Below are 17,884 nucleotides of genomic sequence, written 5' to 3'. Positions count from 1 at the left end.
TTTAATAGTACCAGACTAAACCAATTGGGACTGGAACCCAAGCAGCTCATAATAAGAAGGGATCAACACTTCACTCTGCGGCTGAACATGCACAGGACACATATTTTAAGACTGGAGACTAAGAGAATGCAAACCAGTGTAATCCGTGTTGTCGGTTCTAGACATTTATGAGCTGTCAGAAAAAGGGAAAAAGAAATTCCCCCGCCAATACTACCTGTCGATCAGGCCCAGGAAGAAATTAAAGTCAAGAATAATGACAAGAAAATAACCCAGCCCATGATTCCATCATTGGTCTTAGCATTTCAGGTGAAATTTAATAAAGAGACCAACTCCCACTGCTGACAGCCTCAGGCCCTGGGTCAAAGAACCAGCCACCTAGCTCTGGGAAGTCGGTTAATGCTGATGTGCATACCTGAGAACAGAGAATGAACAAATCGAATAATTCCCAGAAATCTGAGCTACGGCCCCTATTCATGAGCGTATTCTTAGAGGAAAAGGGCTGCAGGAATGAAAATGACAATGCTGCAAAATCACCGTTTCTACCTCCTACTCCCTTTGATTCAGACCTTCTCCAAAATGAGGGGCATATTTAATAGAGTCACTCCTGAGGCAAGGTCAAAAGCTGCGCCTCTGATACTTGTTTGTTCCCGATATGACTTCAGAAAACAAAACAAAAAACAGACCAAAAAAACTGCAGTGAAATCCTGCCCTTACCACTACTCAGCCTTCAAGGCTTACTTCCAATTCCACCTTCTCTGTAAAGCTTTTTCCCAACGGTTTCTTTACATGCCCATTCCCACCTTAGAAGAATTACTCACTCTCTCATTTGTCTGGGGGTGGAGTGAGGTTTACTGGTCAAGCGGACGCCCACTCCACCTCTGGTGTCCAGCCCTGACCTCAGATTATTTTCAGGAACAATCCTGCCTCAAGGGCTTCAGTCTCCCTGAGCTTCCACATGTGGTGCTGGGATCCTCCCTGAAGCCTCAGCTATGCGTGTTTACCTGTGCTTAGGTCACCCCAAGTGTTCCTAAGGGCCCGCTGGGGGTCCCGTCACTTACCAAGTAGTTCACTTGTCTTCTCATCATATTCTTCGGCCATTTCCTTCCCATCTGGGAACAAATAGTGCACCTTCCTTCTCCCTAGGCACAAAACAGAGAGTGCCTTACCCCTGAGCCTCCTCTTGCCTTGGGCCTTGCAGGTCAAGAGATCTACCTGGGAAACACTAACAGCCTTGGGCATGTTAAAAAAACCTTCCCAGATCCTCCCACGAACTCCTTGCCAACCATTGCCCACCACTACTCTAGGACATGTCCTGGGACTCACTTCCTTTCTAAGCTTTCTCTGAACATGTCTTTACTCTGCTGATTCTTCTACCAGCAACAGCTCCAAACTTCTTCCCAAATGCTGAACTCCTCCTTGCCCTTCAAAATCCAGCTCAAATGTCACTTCCACTGTGAAATCTTCCTAAACTATCACCCCTAACCACCTTGGCAAAATTCATCACTTGTTTGTTTATGCCTCTCTGGTGCTTTATTCATATCCACAGTGGAGCATTTATCACATACTATACTTTTAAAAGCATCTGTTTCAAGAATGATATCATATTTATCTTTCTCTCCCCAGTTCCTAAAACCAAGCCCATGTGCTCAGGATATTGAACTGGGTTTCCCGACAAAGGCCTCCCTCCAGCCGTGCCCTCGCTCTGCCTTCTTCTGTACATCTCTAGGCCATCTCTATCACACATCCATACGATGTTAGTCCCCGTGTGTTCTCCTTACAGCATTTACCTTGGTATGATTTTTACATGTATTTGTGTGATTTTTGGATTATTGCCTGTCTCTTCTACTAAGGTAAGAGGGGTTTTATCCCCCCACCTATGGTTTCCCTATCACTTAGTATAGTATTTGGCATATTTTAGGAGCTCACCTAAATACTGATTGAGAGAGTTAATGAACATTGCTTCATCTTTCATTGAAAGCACAGAAGAACCCAATGGCGTCTCTTAGACCAGCTCTTCCACCTATGTAATATAATACTAAGCATTTTCTTAAAAGTGGCTATATAATTTCCCCTATTTTTACAGATAGGTAAGTAGATATAGGTAGGCTCCTCAGTGAGACTAATAACAGTACCAATGCCCGGTATACAGGTACCTAACGAATGCTTGATGAATAGAGCCCCAAGGCCCTTAACCAGCTAAAGCAGTCACTAGCCAAAACTTGCAACTGTTATCTGATCTACCAAGCCTTTTCACTGTCCATTCACTCCTCTGAGACATAGTTCCCTTGAGTCATTCCGAATTTGTATTCTGGGGAAACTCACCCCCAAATTTGCAGGGCCTCTCAGTAGGCGCCTAGATTACACCACCCTTACTCATTTGTTTGGCTCATAGAGCTATAAGAGGTTGTCCTGTCAGGAGTGGGGTATAAGGTGCTCCCTGTGAGTAGCTGAGGGTATCTGGCCTGACTCTCTTCTCCCCTGGAGTCCAGTCTTAAGTGCAGGCAGGATGCAGTGCTTACTATGGGCCAGGCACTTTACATGTTTTATTGCATTTATTCTCAAAATAATCCTATGTGCCTCCAGTACTTGTATTTCACAAGTAAGGAAAATTGAGGATTAAAGGTCATGTAACTTGTCCAAGGTCATAAAGCTAGGAAATGACAGCCCAGGCTTAAACCCACTTGAGGCCAAAGTTGATCCTGTAATAACCATACTAGGATATCTGTATGGCTTTAAGGTTATAAGGATGAACAATGTTCCAAGGGTTTATTGTTCATGTTTCTAGTGAATTACCTGTTTAGGCCTTAGCCTATTTTATTTGGGTATTCATCTTTTTCTTACTAATCTGATTGAACTTTGTATATATTAAGCACGTGTCATATATGTTGCAAATGTTCTGTTTTAATTGCCTTTTAACTTTGTTTAAGGTGGGTTTTCCCAAACAAGTGTTTAATTTTTATATAGTCAATTGTTTTTTCCTTTGTGGTTATTATCCAGAAGTTGTGCTTAGAATATCTTCCCGTACCCAAGATTCTATGTGTACATATGTGTACATATGTACACATAGAATATGTACATAATCTATGTGTATATATGTATGTGAATATAAAAAATTTTAAGTTTATTACTATGATATTTTGGTGAAAGAAAAAAATATAATAGGAACACCTCAATACATAAGGCAAATACTAACAGCCATAAAAGGGGAAATCGACAGTAACCCATTCATAGTAGGGGACTTTAACACCCCACTTTCACCAATGGACAGATCCTCCAAAATGAAAATAAATAAGGAAACACAACCTTTAAATTCTACTTTAAACAAGATGGACTTAATTGATATTTATAGGACATTCCATCCAAAAACAACAGAATACACATTTTTCTCTAGTGCTCATGGAACATTCTCCAGGATAGATATCTTGGGTCACAAATCAAGCCTTGGCAAATTTAAGAAAATTGAAATTGTATCAAGTATCTTTTCCGACCACAACGCTATGAGACTAGATATCAATTACAGGAAAAGATCTGTAAAAAATACAAACACATGGAGGCTAAACAATACACTACTTAATAACGAAGTGATCACTGAAGAAATCAAAGAGGAAATAAAAAAATACCTAGAAACAAATGACAATGGAGACACGACGACCCAAAATCTATGGGATGCAGCAAAAGCATTTCTAACAGGGAAGTTTATAGCAATACAATCCTACCTTAAGAAACAGGAAACATCTCGAATAAACAACCTAACCTTGCACCTAGAGGAATTAGAGAAAGAAGAACAAAAAGACCCCAAAGTTAGCAGAAAGAAAGAAATCATAAAGATCAGATCAGAAATAAATGAAAAAGAAATGAAGGAAACGATAGCAAAGATCAATAAAACTAAAAGCTGGTTCTTTGAGAAGATAAACAAAATTGATAAACCATTAGCCAGACTCATCAAGAAAAAAAGGAAGAAGACTCAAATCAATAGAATTAGAAATGAAAAAGGAGAAGTAACAAATGACACTGCAGAAATACAAAAGATCATGAGAGATTACTACAAGCAACTCTATGCCAATAAAATGGACAACCTGGAAGAAATGGATAAATTCTTAGAAATGCACAACCTGCCAAGACTGAATCAGGAAGAAATAGAAAATATGAACAGACCAATCACAAGCACTGAAATTGAGACTCTGTTTAAAAATCTTCCAACAAACAAAAGCCCAGGACCAGATGGCTTCACAAGCGAATTTTATCAAACATTTAGAGAAGAGCTAACACCTATCCTTCTCAAACTCTTCCAAAATATATCAGAGTGAGGAACACTCCCAAACTCATTCTATGAGGCCACCATCACCCTGATACCAAAACCAGACAAACATGTCACAAACAAAGAAAACTACAGGCCAATATCACTGATGAACACAGATGCAAATATCCTCAACAAAATACTAGCAAACAGAATCCAACAGCACATTAAACAGATCATACACCATGATCAAGTGGGGTTTATTCCAGGAATGCAAGGATTCTTCAATATACACAAATCAATCAACGTGATACACCATATTAACAAACTGAAGGAGAAAAACCATATGATCATCTCAATAGATGCAGAGAAAGCTTTTGACAAAATTCAACACCCATTTATGATAAAAACCCTGCAGAAAGTAGGCATAGAGGGAACTTTCCTCAACATAATAAAGGCCATATATGACAAACCCACAGCCAACATCGTCCTCAATGGTGAAAAACTGAAACCATTTCCACTAAGATCAGGAACAAGACAAGGTTGCCCACTCTCACCACTCTTATTCAACATAGTTTTGGAAGTTTTAGCCACAGCAATCAGAGAAGAAAAGCAAATAAAAGGAATCCAAATCGGAAAAGAAGAAGTAAAGCTGTCACTGTTTGCAGATGACATGATACTATACATAGAGAATCCTAAAGATGCTACCAGAAAACTACTAAAGCTCATCAATGAATTTGGAAAAGTAGCAGGATACAAAATTAATGCACAGAAATCTCTGGCATGCCTATACACTAATGATGAAAAATCTGAAAGTGAAATCAAGAAAACACTCCCATTTACCACTGCAACAAAAAGAATAAAATATCTAGGAATAAACCTACCTAAGGAGACAAAAGCCCTGTATGCAGAAAATTATAAGACACTGATGAAAGAAATTAAAGATGATACAAATAGATGGAGAGATATACCATGTTCTTGGATTGGAAGAATCAATATTGTGAAAATGACTCTACTACCCTAAGCAACCTACAGATTCAATGCAATCCCTATCAAACTACCACTGGCATTTTTCACAGAACTAGAACAAAAAATTTCACAATTTGTATGGAAACACAAAAGACCGCAAATAACCAAAGCAATCTTGAGAATGAAAAACGGAGCTGGAGGAATCAGGCTCCCTGACTTCAGACTATACTACAAAGCTACAGTAATCAAAACAGTATGGTACTGGCACAAAAACAGAAATATAGATCAATGGAACAGGATAGAAAGCCCAGAGATAAACCCACGCACATATGGTCACCTTATCTTTGATAAAGGAGGCAGGAATGTACAGTGGAGAAAGGACAGCCTCTTCAATAAGTGGTACTGGGAAAACTGGACAGGTACATGTAAAAGTATGAGATTAGATCACTACCTAACACCATACACAAAAATAAGCTCAAAATGGATTAAAGACCTAAATGTAAGGCCAGAAACTATCAAACTCTTAGAGGAAAACATAGGCAGGACACTCTATGACATAAATCACAGCAAGATCCTTTTTGACCCACCTCCTAGAGAAATGGAAATAGAAACAAAAATAAACAAATGGGACCTAATAAACAATGGGACCTAAAAGCTTTTGTACAGCAAAGGAAACCATAAACAAGACGAAAAGACAACCCTCAGAATGGGAGAAAATATTTGCAAATGAAGCAACTGACAAAGGATTAATCTCCAGAATTTACATGCAGCTCATGCAGCTCAGTATCAAGAAAACAAACACCCCAATCCAAAAATGGGCAGAAGACCTAAATAGACATTTCTCCAAAGAAGATATACAGACTGCCAACAAACACATGAAAGAGTGCTCAACATCACTAATCATTAGAGAAATGCAAATCAAAACTACAATGAGATATCATCTCACACCAGTCAGAATGGCCATCATCAAAAAATCTAGAAACAATAAATGCTGGAGAGGGTGTGGAGAAAAGGGAACCCTCTTGCACTGTTGGTGGGAATGTAAATTGATAAAGCCACTGTGGAGAACAGTATGGAGGTTCCTTAAAAAACTACAAATAGAACTACCATATGACCCAGCAATCCCACTACTGGGCATATACCCTGAGAAAACCATAATTGAAAAAGAGTCATGTACCAAGATGTTCATTGCAGCTCTATTTACAATAGCCCGGAGATGGAAACAACCTAAGTGTCCATCATCGGATGAATGGATAAAGAAGATGTGGCACATATATACAATGGAATATTACTCAGCCATAAAAAGAAATGAAACTGAGCTATTTGTAATGAGGTGGATAGACCTAGATTCTGTCATACAGAGTGAAGTCAGAAAGAGAGAGACAAATACCGTATGCTAACACATATATATGGAATTTAAGGGAAAAAAATGTCATGAAGAACCTAGGGGTAAGACAGGAATAAAGACACAGACCTACTAGAGAATGGACTTGAGGATATGGGGAGGGGGGAAGGGTAAGCTGTGACAAAGCGAGAGAGAGGCATGGACATATATACACTACCAAACGTAAGGTAGATAGCTAGTGAGAAGCAGCCGCATAGCACAGGGAGATCAGCTCGATGCTTTGTGATCGCCTGGAGGGGTGGGATAGGGAGGGTGGGAGGGAGGGAGACGCAAGAGGGAAGAGATATGGGAACATATGTATATATATAACTGATTCATTTTGTTGTAAAGCAGAAACTAACACACCATTGTAAAGCAATTATACTCCAATAAAGATGATAAAAAAGTATATATATATGTATGAGTTTGTATGCATGGAAAAAATATGGAAGTTTCTGTATGGAAATGTCAATTGTGATTATCTCTGCATGGCAGGATTACCAGTGACTTGTTTATTTATTTTTCTTATTTCCACAATGAACATAAATTATTTATGAAGAAGTGTGTTGGATTCTCATTAGCAACAGAAGTGATTCTTGGTGGGAAGTTAGTAGCATCCTACGCCCACTCACATACACATTAGGAGGATAAATCAACAGGAGAGGTTTGACAAGGCATATACACACCTTTGGCTTTTTTTGTTTGTTTTCTTTCTTTTGATTTTGGTTTGGTGGGGGGACTAACAATGTTGTTTTGTGATGTTACTCACAAAAAAACTTAACGAAGTCCTGACTGATGAAATATTTGTTTAAACACTGTCCTTTGACCAAAGGAAGTAAAAGCAGAGACTAGAATAGATATTTTGTACACCCATGTTCACAGCAGTAATTATTCACAATAAAAAAAGTGGAAGCAACCCAAGTGTCCATCGACACACTGGTGGATAAACAAAATACGGTATATACATACAACGGAAAAATGTTATTCAGACCTTAAAAAGGGAGGAAATCAAAGTTTCCTCAAGCGACATGCGACATTTCCTCATTTCCACATGCGACAACATGGATGAACTTCGAAGACATTATGCTAAGTGAAATAAGCCAGTCACAAAAGAACAAATATTGTATACTCCACTTATATGAGGTTCCTGCTGTAATCAAATTCATAAAGACAGAAAGTAGAATGGTGATTACCAGGGGCTGAGGATAAGGAGACTGGGGAGTTAGTGTTTAATGAGTATAGAGTTTCAGCTGAAGATGAAAACGTTTTGGAGGTGGATGGTGGTGATGGTGGCGTAACAATGTGAATGTACTTAATGCCACAAAACTGTACACTTAATAAAGGCTAAAATGGTAAATTTATGTTAAGTACTTCTTACAATAAAAACAAACCCCACTGTCCTATGAGATAATGTTCAGAATCTTTGGTTTGGCATAGGAGATCGATCACAACATACCTCAATTTATCTGCAATCTCTCTTCATTTTCCACCATTTCCCCTCATCGCTTGAGAAAAGCGTCCTTTTATTCACTCTTGCATCCTAGCACCTAGTACCTTACACAGTGTAGGGAGATATTATGACTGGGTGAATGCTTTGGCCTCACTAAATGTTTTGTTATGCCCCTAGTAATCAGCCATATACTTTCACATCTCTGTGCCTTTACACGTGAGTCATTCTTCCTGGAATAACTATCCCCTCTTCTCCACTTAGCAAACACCTATTCATCCTTTAGGACCCATAAACATCACCTCTTCTGTCAGGTCCTCCTTCAAAGAGATAATCATTTTCACCTCTGTGCTCTCATAGCATTTTATAAAAGAGTCCAACCTCTATTTAACACACATGCTTTTGTTTATTTACATTTTTTTCCTGACCACTATGTGAACTCCTGGGACGTGTCTTTTTCTTTCTATCTGCTCTAGCACACAACCTGACACACAGTAAAAAGCATCCCTAAATACTGCATGAATAAATGAGCAAATGACCAGCTGACTTCAATTTCCACGCTTTCTTGACTGGCCTCTGCCTGTGGATGTCAGTCCCTGCTGGTTTCCCGAAAGCTACAGGAATTCAGACCAAATTCATTCTGGCTGCCAAGTGAGTCCAGGAAGGGACCCTGAAGCACTGGCCAGTCCTAGGGTGGAAGAAAGTCCGAACTCCATCCATACCTCTGTGCCCACCTCTTCCAGGACCAGCACGAGGTGGGGGTAGGGGGTTGCTTTGTCTCCTCTAAAGACCCAGGGAACATTTAGAGGTTCACTTACAAAGATAACATTACAGCTGGAAAGGACCTCAGAGACAACACAGGTAATCCATCCACCTCATTTTACAGATGAGGAAAATGAGGTTCAAACAAGTAAAGAGGCCGACTGGGAAGCCCACGGTAAATTAAAGGCAGAGTCGTTAACTAGAGCCCAGGTGTCCTGCCTTTCTGTGATACCAGGCTGCTTTCAGCAACAGAACCTCCAGACTGAGGTTCATCCCAGGTCAAGATTCAGTTGTACCACTGACTGACTCGGGGAGCTGGGGCCGATCTAAAATCCTGGATTTCAGTTTCCTCTTCTGTAAAATGGGGTCAAAACCACCTCTCGGGACAGCGGTGAGGAGCAAATGACGGTGAACGTGAAAAGAATTATTATTTATTAGTAACAAAACTCAGAGCGGAGTGAGGTGGTGTCCAGGAAACTAGGGTGTCCAGAGACGTGTGTTCCAGTCACCTCATCTCTCTGGGCCTCAGTTTCCTCATTTGCAAATGCAGTAACTGCCCTAGAGGGAGGCCGCGACCTTCCAGCCCTGCCGTCCTGGGCTGAGGCCCTTCCCGGAGGCGCCAGAGCGGAGGGCCGGACGCTGGGGGAAAGGACGAGGGTGCTCGCGGGGTGCCTCGAGTTACCGTCCTGCAGCAGCGCCGTCTTCTCTGCCGCCCGCAGACTCTCCAGCCAACCCGTCACCGCCATCTTCCCTCAGCTCAGCCGCGTGCCCGGCCGCTGCCATGGCAACCGTTTCCGCCTAGGGTCACTTCCGGATGACCCGGAAGAAGTTCTGGACATTTGCGTGTTCCCACCCCGCAACCCCTCACGCCCTTCGTCTGCTCTCATTGGCTGCTCTGGTAAGTAATTTACTCCTGCCCACACCTGGTGACCCGTCCGGCCTGAAGTTGACCCCATCCGGCAACTAACCTGGGGAGTGGGGAGGAGCCTTCAGGGCAGGATCCAGACAGTCCATCCTTCGCCTGGCCCCCAGCTGGGGGAGTCCCGGGCGCGCGCCAGCTGCGTTCGCGGCGGGTGCCTCACACCTGCCAGCGTCTTCACCCCCAACTGTGAGGCCGAGACTCCCCCAATCCGGGAAGGCGCCCCACACCTGCTGCAGTCGTGCATTTCCCTGCAGCTGCGGGCCTGCGCTCCCCCCGTGCTGAGAGGTCCGAGACCAGGGCAGGTGCAGGGCGTTCCCCCACCCCGCCTCCTAATCTCCACCTGCCATCTGCGGGTGTGTGATGGGGGTAGAGAAAGATTATATACAGGTCCCCCCGAGTCCCCACTCATTTTGGGAGCCCAAGTCCTTCCTAAAGATGGAGCTCCATTCCTAGCCTGGCATCTCGTTTTGATAAAGCCTTTTGGAAGTGGGATGCAGCAGGAGCAGACACTGCACACTTAATCTTCAGAGCAACTCCCTGAGGAATGATATCGTTTGGTACCCATCAAAAGTTCCCCCAATAGTTCCACTCTTCCCCTTATTTTCCCCAGTACTCTGAAAGTGGTGAGTATAGAGCTAGGCTAAACCACCCAAGTTCAGTTGGGTTTTGGGAGGCTCCTGGGAACTTGGCTACTGTCCCCAAGGCCTGGTCAGTAGAGACCCCACCTTCATAGTCAAAGGGGTTGGGGGGCCTCAGTTCTGGGTTTCCACATGACAGCTGCCCTGATCAACCCTCCAACAGAAAGGCCAGGCTCCATACCTCAATGGACTCCAGGGGCATCTTGAAGGCATTTCCCAAGCGGAAGAAAATTCATACCAATCCATCATCAAAAGCACTTGCAAAGATTCCCAAGAGGGAAGACGGAGAAGAAGCAGGAGGTGAGTGGACCCAGCCTCAGAACCCTCATGTGTTTGAGCCTGAGGCTTCTTACTTCGTTCATGCCCAGAATCAGATATTGCAGTTGACTCTGTCCGCCCAGAGCCTGCAGGTTTGTTTTTACCTGCCTTGTCCTAGGCTTGGTCCCCAGTCTTTGACAGGCGACTTGCTGTTTTATCTTCTACCCCACCCTGAGACCTCCATAAATCAGAAAATACTCCCTGGTCCCTAAGGAAATGACTGGCAGAATCATTTGCTCTCTAGGAGGTTGCCTGCTGCTGCGGGGAGGGGATCCTTCTTAGGTCCCCAGACTTACAAGTTATTTTGCAGCCAAATTGACAAATAGATGGCAAAAGCTTACATGGTGGGCTGGGTTGGGGGAGGGGAATCTATTAGACTGTGAGGCTTATAATGGCAAAACATGTGCTTTGTGCCTGATACATAGTAAGTGTCTACTAATATGTGTTGAAAGAATAAATGATCAAATGAAGTGATTTACAGGGTAACTACAAGGTGCCAGACACTGTTCTAGGTTATATCAGGGAACAGGACGTATCAGAATCCTTGCCCCTTACATCAAGTGATGGCCCATAGGAAATTAACTGTATGCCTGTGATGGAATCCCCAGAAGGCAGGCTGTCTGGGTGGAGGAAAACGATTGGGGGGAGGGGACTGTGAAGGGTTCATTGGGATCATGTCTGAAAGTATGACAGTAGGTATCTGGATGTCCTCTCCACAGAGTGGCTGAGCTCCGTGCGGGCGCATGTTGTACCCACTGGCATTGGGCGAGCCCGGGCAGAACTCTTTGAGAAGCAGATTGTCCAGCATGGTGGCCATATATGCCCTGCCCACGCCCCAGGGGTCACTCACATTGTGGTGGATGAAGGCATGGACTGTGAGCGAGCCCTCCGCCTCCTTAGACTGCCCTGGCTGCCCCCAGGTGCTCAGCTGGTGAAGTCAGCCTGGCTGAGCTCGTGCCTACAGGAGAGAAGACTCGTGGACACAGCAGGATTCAGCATCTTCATCCCCAAGAGGTAGGCTGGTCCTAGTCTTTCCTCAGATGTTTTCTTGAGCTATTAAACTCTCATCGTCTTAATTGGACACATTAAAAAACCATGATTTCAGAGTAGAGAAGGATTGGGAACAGAGATAGCGTGAGACTTTGGTGTCTTAACCTCCCATCACCATCCTGCAGGTACCTGGATCAAGCACAGCTCAGCAAAGCAGACCAAGACTCTTCGACTCCTCCTGGAGCTAGTGAGGCTCAGCTCAGGACAGCCCTCTCTCCTTCCCCTCCTCGCACCAGACCTGTATCTCCTTCCTGGAGGGCAGAGGAAGTCGCAAGCCTCCAAGCACAGGTGAGGAGCCTCCCAGGCCCCACAGCTCTCTTCTCCTGGGAACTAGATCACAGAAACAGGGAGAGCCTGATGGTTGTTCAGAATGTCCCAGGCCCCTGAGAGAGGAGGGCTCTCTTTACTGTGAAGCCATTTAACTCTTCTCAACAGTCATCACTCCTGCATTTGCCCAGGCCATATCCACCACATATCACTGGGGATCCCAGGGCTGGGCCCTAAGGGGAGCGACATGGAACCCAAATCTGCTGCAGAAGACCTAGCGTCCTTCTTGGGTCTGACTAGGAAACTCAGCCCCCACCTCTGAGGAGCCCTCCTCATGGGGGGCATGAACTTATTGTCTCTTCTCCTTCCCTATGTCAAGCCCGGCTCTGGTGGTGAAAGCAGTGATGGGGAAGAGACCCAGGTTGGCGCAGCTGATCTGGAAGCCCTGATCAGCGGCCGCTACCCAACCCCCCTTGAGGGAGATGGTGAGCCTAGCCCAGCCCCTGAGGGCCTGGATAAGTGGGTCTGTGCACAGCCTTCGAGCCAGAAGGCGACCAACTACAACCGCCACATCACAGAGAAGCTGGAAGTGCTGGCCAAAGCCTACAGTGTTCAGGGGGACAAGTGGAGAGCCCTGGGCTATGCCAAGGCCATTAATGCCCTCAAGAGCTTCCACAAGCCTGTCACCTCCTACCAGGTACCTGGGGGTCAGGGGAGGGTATGTGGGGGGCTGGGGGGGTCTTTTCTTTACTGGCCAGAGGTCGGTGGAAGCACCAGTCACAAGTGGGGATCAGGTGGAGTGATTAAGATTCTCTGATGTTCGGGACTTGCACAAAAGAAAAAAAATGGGGAGATTAATGAAAGCGGCTTGTCAAAATCTTGATAATTATAAAAGCTGGGTGATGGGTACTTGGGGTCCAGTATACTGTTCTCTCTCCTTAGGAATTTTTTCCATAATAAAAAGTTTTTTAAAAGTTCAGGCTCTGAACAGACCAGAGTTTGAATTCTGGTTCCCATCATTCACTAACTGTAACTTGCCTAAAGTAAGTTACTTAAACCCTCTGAGCATCAGTTTCCTCAAAAGTAAAAAGGGACTAAGAATAGTAACAGACACAGTATTCCCATGAGGACTTAATGAGATGACCCCTGTAATGCAGGACCTGATACAGGGTAAAGCCTCATAAATATTAGCTCCACTGTTATGATGGCAGTGGTGACTAGTATCGTCATTATTGCCTTTCCTCTGCTTCCTGTGCTGACCTCCATCCCTCTGGGAACCAGCAGATAAGTTTCCCAGCCCATTCCATCCAAACTTCTTATCTTCAACTCTGCCCAAGCTTTATACAGCTATCATTTGCCCACCGGCCATACTGGCTTTTACTCAGACATCTGCTAAAGGAGTCAGTTTCCTTCCTGCCTCTGCCTGCCCTTCCTCTAGGAGGCCTTCAGTATCTCCGGAATTGGAAAGCGGATGGCTGAAAAGATCGTAGAGATCCTGGAGAGCGGGCATCTGCGGAAGCTGGACTACATCAGTGAAAGCGTGCCTGTCTTAGAGCTCTTCTCTAACATCTGGGGAGCTGGAACCAAGACTGCCCAGATGTGGTACCATCAGGTCACACCCTGTCCCAGCCCCCACTTCAGTTTTACTGTATCTTAGAGCTCCTGTCCCACAGTCCTGTTACGCTGTGCTTTGATGAGAATGAACCCAGACTATAGAGAGACCACTTCTCAAAGGGACCAGGGCCCATGCAGATCCCTCTCTTGGCTCTCAGAACTGCCCTGTTGCTTGGTATCGTTGAGGCTTAATCTGTGGTGTAGGCAGAGACAAGATCTGTCCCCTAGAACAGCAGGGGCCTTCCTGAGGAGACCAGGCCTCTGGGCTGAGTATCCAGAACAGTGGTTCCCAAACCCAGCAATGCCCAGAATCACCCCCAGATCGATGGAGTCATGAACCAGTGTTTTAGGATTATGGCAGGGCTGGACTGAGGTGTGTCTTCCATGCCCCCTGCCTTTCCCAAGTCCCACTGATTACAGACCCAACCGCTCCTGGGGTTGGTCCTGCCTCAGGCTTTCCTTGGAGTCTGGGGGTGATGGAAGCCTTGTGTGTGTGCTTATTCACTGCCTCTTCATTGGTCCTGGATCCTCATAGCCTTCCCATCTGGCTATTTTCTCAGGGTTTCCGGAACCTAGAAGACATCCGAAACCAGGCCTCTCTGACTACCCAGCAGGCCATTGGCCTGAAGCATTACGATGACTTCCTGGATCGCATGCCCAGGGAGGAGGCTGCAGAAATTGAGCAGACAGTAAGCAGGTGTCCCAGACCAGTAAGGAGAGCCAGGTCCTACTACAACGTCAGGGCCTGGCTCAAAGCCAAGAACTCCGGATCCCTCAGCAGGGGAGCCCAGCAAGCAGAGGAAGCTATGGGGGGCCAGAGGTTGGGACTAGTGGGGAAAGAGCAATTGGCTTAGGTAGGAAAGGGCTGCAACATTAGCTCTCTGCAGTAGGGTTCTCAGTATCGGGCAGAGTTAGCACTGGTTTAGGTGCTAGAATGGTGTTAGGACTGGGTTAATGTTAGGGCTAGATTAGAGATGGATTACGGTCAGAACTACTCAAGGATATTGGGATTTGAACTGGGCTATGTTAGGGTGATCAGGGCAGAGGTTCTTAACATTTTTTGATTCACAAACTTCTTTGAGAACCTAATGAAAACCATGGACTCTTTCTCTCCACAATTTTTTTAAATGTACAAAATTTTATATCTCCAGAAGTACACACCTTCTGCAGGTCACCCAAGGCTGGTTCAGGGTTTGGGTTAGGGTTGGTGTAGAAGCACAGTGCCAATAGGACTAGGTTTGGGGTTAGAGGAAAGCTAGATCAAGAGCTGAGTTAAGGTTAGGCCTGAATTAGGAGTAGGGTTTTCTTAGTGTTGGATGCTTTTAGTTAAAATTTGTGATTGTCCTGGAAATAAGGTTCAGCCAAGATTAGTGTTTGGTGTAGAGCTGGGTTAGGGATTCAGTTCATATAAAACCTAAATTAGAGGGAGACTAGGGTACATTTGTTCAGTTGGCATTAGGGGTAGGGGCTGATTTGCTCCTACTTTGGTCTATGATTCTGATAGAGTAGGACTCCCTGGAGACTCTGGCCCAGCTTAGTTGAAATCAGCCTCCAGCTCTACTCCCAGCCACAGGACTCTGAGGCTAGTGTGGGAGGGACAGCCAAGCCCCTTTGTCCACCCATCACCAGGCCTTGGTGCTAGTGATGACCTGTCACTCAGCCACGGTATCTGGGCATAGAGAATGCCCCAGCGAGCCTCCAGCCCTGACCCACTGGAACAGAAGTGGCTCCCCACCTGGCCCACTCTCCCCATTTAAGGTCTCCAGCCTTAGGAGGTTTTGATGGGATTACTCATCCTAGGCCTCCTCCATCCTCTTGGGAGGCTCAAGAAGGGAATTGAGGGGATTAGCAGACCCTGCCTGTCAGGAGAATTGAGGTATCCAGGGCCCCAGAAATCTCAGTGTCCCGGGGAGGAAGTGGGCGTGTGTGTGTGTGTGTGTGTGTGTGTGTGTGTGTGTGTGTGTGAGAGAGAGAGAAAGAGAGAGAGAGAGAGAGAGAGAGAGAAAGATCCGCATATGAAAGACCTCAGTGTTTCTGGGGTGGAGGCTAATGGCCTTATCCCCCCTCAGTGAGGGATGATCCTTCAGCTGACAGTTCCCTCTGTCTCAGCTCCCTCCCCACCGAGCCCCATTCCTCCAAGTAAGGATGTGGGCATTGGCTCAGAAGTGCTTCCCTTTTGCTTTCCCTCCTTTCCTTTGTTACACGTGCAGCTGTATTTCTAGGCTCCATCTCCCCCGAGGCCTGGGCCTGGGGCACCCTGCCAGCCACCTGTCAGGCCTCAAGCCCCAACTCACACACTCTGCCTTTAGCTCCAAATCCAAAGATACCTGGGGCTGTGGAGACCTGGCTGAGGGCTTCTCGGCACCCAGCCCTTTGTCCTCAGTGGAGTTTCACAGACCTGGGTGCATGGGTTGGGACAGAAGCCCAGAGAAGATATGTCTCTCTGCTCTTGAAGAGAGGTGCCTTCCCTCAGAATCCGAGCACATCTTCTCATCTTCTCATCTCTCTCCTCAGGCCACCCCCGGTGATGTGACCACGTTTTCTTCTCTTCTGTCCTAGCCGAGGTGGAGAACTGCCACTCTCCAGGGTGGAGCTCTGCCTCTGTTCCTTGGGGCTCTCTCCCTCAGGCTGGATCATGCATCCAGGGATTGGCCTGGGGCATGAGGGGGCATGTGGGCTCCTGAGTCAAGGAAGGCCCTTGCGCTGCTGCGATGAATTCCTGGCAGGGCTTGAGGCCCACAGGCCTCACCTCCCTCGCTGTCCCTTCTCAGGTCCGGGAAGCAGCTCAGGCCTTCAACCCTGGGCTGTTGTGCGTGGCATGTGGTTCATACCGACGGGGGAAGGCAACCTGCGGTGACGTGGATGTGCTGGTCACCCACCCGGACGGCCGGTCTCACCAGGGCATCTTCAGCCGCCTACTGGACAGCCTCCGGCAGCGAGGTATAAGCCCCACCCCTGGGTGAGCCGGGGGGCAGGGGAGGAGTGGCCCCCAGGAGGGAGAACCTCAGAGTGGCAATCTCTAGGCAGGAAGCAGGGGAAGGCTGCTTCATGAAAATTCCACCTCTCTCCTGTGGCCAGAGCCACTTCAGGGAAGAGATGAATCAGCTTCCCCTACCTCCCAAGAGGTGCTCAGTAATAGCTGCAGTTTGAGTGCCTCCTCTGATCGTTCTGTGCCCCTGTGGGGGACTTGGAGAAGAATTACTATGCATGTTTTACAGAAAAGGACACAGACCTGGAGAGGGCAAGGTCGCCCAGCAAATAAGTAGATGAGCTGGGAATAGAGGACCCAAGGATAATCAGGAGAAACCTGGGAGGTTAGGCGGCCCAGGGCTGGGCAGCCCAGGGCCTGGCTCCCTGCCCTCCCAACAGCCCTCCTGTATTGGGCCAGGGTTCCTGACGGATGACTTGGTGAGCCAGGAGGAGAACGGCCAGCAGCAGAAGTACTTGGGTGTATGCCAGCTCCCAGGACCAGGGCGGCGGCACCGACGACTGGACATCATTGTGGTTCCCTACAGCGAGTTTGCCTGTGCCCTGCTCTATTTCACTGGCTCTGCCCACTTCAACCGCTCCATGCGGGCTCTGGCCAAGACCAAGGGCATGAGCTTGTCGGAGCATGCGCTCAGCACAGCCGTGGTCCGGGACACCCAAGGCCTCAAGGTGGGGCTTGGCCAAGTACTGCCCACCCCCACTGAGAAGGATGTCTTCAGGCTCTTAGGCCTGCCCTACCGAGAACCAGCTGAGCGGGACTGGTGACCCACGACTGGGGGAGGGGGTGCCAAGCTGGACCAGCTGCCCCTCCTGGCCATTCCTCCAGCCTCAGCTGGCTGAACCTCACTCTTTCAACCACCAGCTCCTCTGGGCCTGATGGAAAAGGCCAGCCTGGCTCCCAGGGCTACCCAGCCCTCTCCCTGACAGGAACAGGGTGCTGCCCCTTCTACTCACCATTGCCCCTGGGAGAGCTTTGCACATGGTCCCCTGCCCCATTTTAAGCAGGAACTGGTGCCTGGTTTGAGGCCAGCTTCCTGTGCTGAAGGCCCAGGCATCCCCCTTCTCTACCCCAAGGAGAGTCTAGCACGGGATGGGGGCTGCAGGGGAGAGGCGCACAGCTGAGGCCCAACATCACCCAAGACCCTTCAGAGCAGGAGAATGAGCCACTCCACGTGTGCTCCCTCCGCCCACCTCACTTCCTGTGCAGCTGGCAGTGTAGGGAAGGGGCACCCCAGGCGCGATGAGGATAGCATTGGAACCAGTAAAGTGCACTTGACATTCAACCTGC

At 46.9% G+C, this 17,884-nt stretch overlaps 2 protein-coding genes across 6 annotated transcripts in view; one reads left to right on the top strand and one right to left on the bottom strand.

Annotated features, from left to right (window-relative positions):
- Positions 1-9,630, bottom strand: part of DPCD (deleted in primary ciliary dyskinesia homolog (mouse)) — a 23,482-nt gene extending 13,852 nt beyond the window's left edge. For 2 of the 3 annotated variants that reach the window (XM_004268479.4, XM_049696958.1), the window contains exons 1-2: positions 9,482-9,630; positions 1,059-1,139 (exon numbers count right to left, since the gene is read on the bottom strand). In XM_004268479.4, coding sequence (XP_004268527.1) covers positions 1,059-1,139; positions 9,482-9,545 — 145 coding nt within the window. In that variant the 5' untranslated portion in view covers positions 9,546-9,630. The remainder of the gene's footprint in view (positions 1-1,058; positions 1,140-9,481) is intronic. The other variant, XM_049696960.1, reaches the window with a different exon arrangement.
- POLL (DNA polymerase lambda) lies at positions 9,586-17,884 on the top strand. Of its 3 annotated transcripts, none has more exons than XM_049696942.1 (9): positions 9,586-9,701; positions 10,523-10,659; positions 11,397-11,691; positions 11,853-12,015; positions 12,374-12,691; positions 13,433-13,606; positions 14,169-14,297; positions 16,380-16,548; positions 16,827-16,978. In XM_049696942.1, the coding sequence occupies exons 2-9, from the start codon at positions 10,545-10,547 to the stop codon at positions 16,868-16,870; spliced, it is 1,407 nt and encodes a 468-aa protein (XP_049552899.1). In that variant the 5' UTR covers positions 9,586-9,701; positions 10,523-10,544; the 3' UTR covers positions 16,871-16,978. The 3 variants fall into 3 exon arrangements, with proteins under 3 accessions (XP_049552899.1, XP_049552896.1, XP_049552897.1); XM_049696939.1 differs by lacking the exon at positions 16,827-16,978 and adding an exon at positions 16,997-17,884 and having other exon boundaries at positions 9,587-9,701; XM_049696940.1 differs by lacking the exons at positions 13,433-13,606; positions 16,827-16,978 and adding an exon at positions 16,997-17,884 and having other exon boundaries at positions 9,587-9,701.

The sequence above is a fragment of the Orcinus orca genome, chromosome 14 (genome assembly GCF_937001465.1).
Source record: "Orcinus orca chromosome 14, mOrcOrc1.1, whole genome shotgun sequence".
In the NCBI taxonomy this organism is placed as follows: domain Eukaryota; kingdom Metazoa; phylum Chordata; class Mammalia; order Artiodactyla; family Delphinidae; genus Orcinus; species Orcinus orca.
This window is presented reverse-complemented; position numbering and strand designations above follow the sequence as displayed.